This window comes from Chrysochloris asiatica, unplaced genomic scaffold (assembly GCF_000296735.1).
Source record: "Chrysochloris asiatica unplaced genomic scaffold, ChrAsi1.0 scaffold00220, whole genome shotgun sequence".
Lineage (NCBI taxonomy): Eukaryota > Metazoa > Chordata > Mammalia > Afrosoricida > Chrysochloridae > Chrysochloris > Chrysochloris asiatica.
In genome coordinates, this window is record NW_006408738.1 from 3,101,259 (window position 1) to 3,102,900 (window position 1,642).

Genomic DNA, 1,642 nt, shown 5'->3' on the forward strand with positions numbered 1-1,642 from the left:
TCTTTCAACATCTCTTGGATCATGTGAACAGTTTGAGAGTTCCAGAAAGAACCAAACAACTAGGATTAAAACATCTGGATTCGTTTGAGATGTCTTTTTTTTATTCCTCTTGCTTCTTGTTGTGATTCTTTTGTGCCATCAAGTCAGTTCCCACTCACAGCAACCCTGTATGGGGTTCCAGTAGAGCCTGCTTTGAACTGCAGACCTCACGATTCGCCAACCAGCGCTTATCCCACAGCGCCTTCTATTAAACACATGGACCCTTTGGTCTCCACCTGTATCCCAAATACTAGAAATAGTCACACTGTAGTTCACCACCTACATTTCCCTTCGTCATACAACTTTTCCTTTCTCCTGATACACTTTCTCCTTTCCCTCAGATCTGGTGGCATTTCTGTCTGGGGATAGCATGTCCACTCTTACTGCTCTTGTTAAGTACCAGCGAATGGTTCTGACTCAGCGACCCTGCACAGGGTTTGTGAGGAGTGGCTGGTGGGTTTGCACCACTGACCTTTTGATTAGCAGTCCAGTGTTTATTCTACGCTGCCACACCAGGCCAAGTATTATTTGAGAGGACTTCAAAAAGTTCATGGGAAATACAACTTTTCCATGAAACGTATGAAGTTCCCTCTATATATTGTGTTTATATTTCATTCTACTGGTGAAGCACTGTAGTCACTTAGAAATATTTGTTGAATTTATTGGATTTAATCCCTAATTTGGTTCTCCATAAATACTGGTTTTGTTTTGAGTTTTCAAAACATATAATTAGATCTTCCATTCAGCATAACAGGTAGACTATTACACCTAATGAAGGATTGAATTGTATGTTTGTCTAACTGTTCCACCTACAGGACCCAAAAAGGGAAATTCAGAAGATAGTGAAATTCCTAGAGAAAGATATATCAGAAGAAATTCTGAATAAAATTATTTATCACACTTCCTTTGATATCATGAAGCAAAATCCAATGGCCAACTATACTACTCTGCCTACGTGTATCATGGACCACTCCATTTCCCCTTTTATGAGGAAAGGTAAGCAAGGCTCATATTCTCCTCTTACTTAATTGGACTCTACTATCACCTTGAATTTTCCAGTAAGGTTTTGTGATCTATTATTTATGCTCAATACAATAGCTCTGTAATTTTTTAAGAACTAAGCATCCTGCTTTTCCCATTCTTGGGAGGGTTTTGAAGATGCATGCTTCTTCCTTCTGAACTCTTGTGACATCCACTAAGTTTCTGCCTTGTTTCAGGGATGCCCGGAGACTGGAAGAACCATTTTACTGTTGCCCAGAATGAAGAATTTGACAAGGACTACAAGAAGAAGATGGCAGGGAGCACCCTGACCTTCCGCACAGAGATCTGAAGACAACGCAGTAGTCTTTCTTACAAGATTTTAGCAATTTGAGTCTTATGATAAGTATGCTTAAATCAAGTACACACTTTCTTCAATTTGGAACTTTTCCATACTGTCTGTAGATGCCATTCCACTGAGGCCATACTTCCCCACAATGTAATCAAATCCTGGGTAGAAAGACCATTCACATAGACACCTGCTACATGGCAATATACTCACCTACAGCAAGTCCAAATGAACACCTGGTTTAACTCCATCACTAGTTTACAATCGTCTGACCTT

General features: G+C 40.0%; 1 protein-coding gene across 1 annotated transcript in view; it reads left to right on the top strand.

Annotated features, from left to right (window-relative positions):
• The window catches only part of LOC102824291 (sulfotransferase 1C1-like), a 27,478-nt gene extending 26,109 nt beyond the window's left edge, over positions 1–1,369 (top strand). The window contains exons 6-7 of the mRNA XM_006873031.1: positions 855–1,035; positions 1,257–1,369. Of these exons, the coding sequence (XP_006873093.1) occupies positions 855–1,035; positions 1,257–1,369 (294 nt within the window). The remainder of the gene's footprint in view (positions 1–854; positions 1,036–1,256) is intronic.
• Positions 1,370–1,642: the final 273 nt, after the last annotated feature.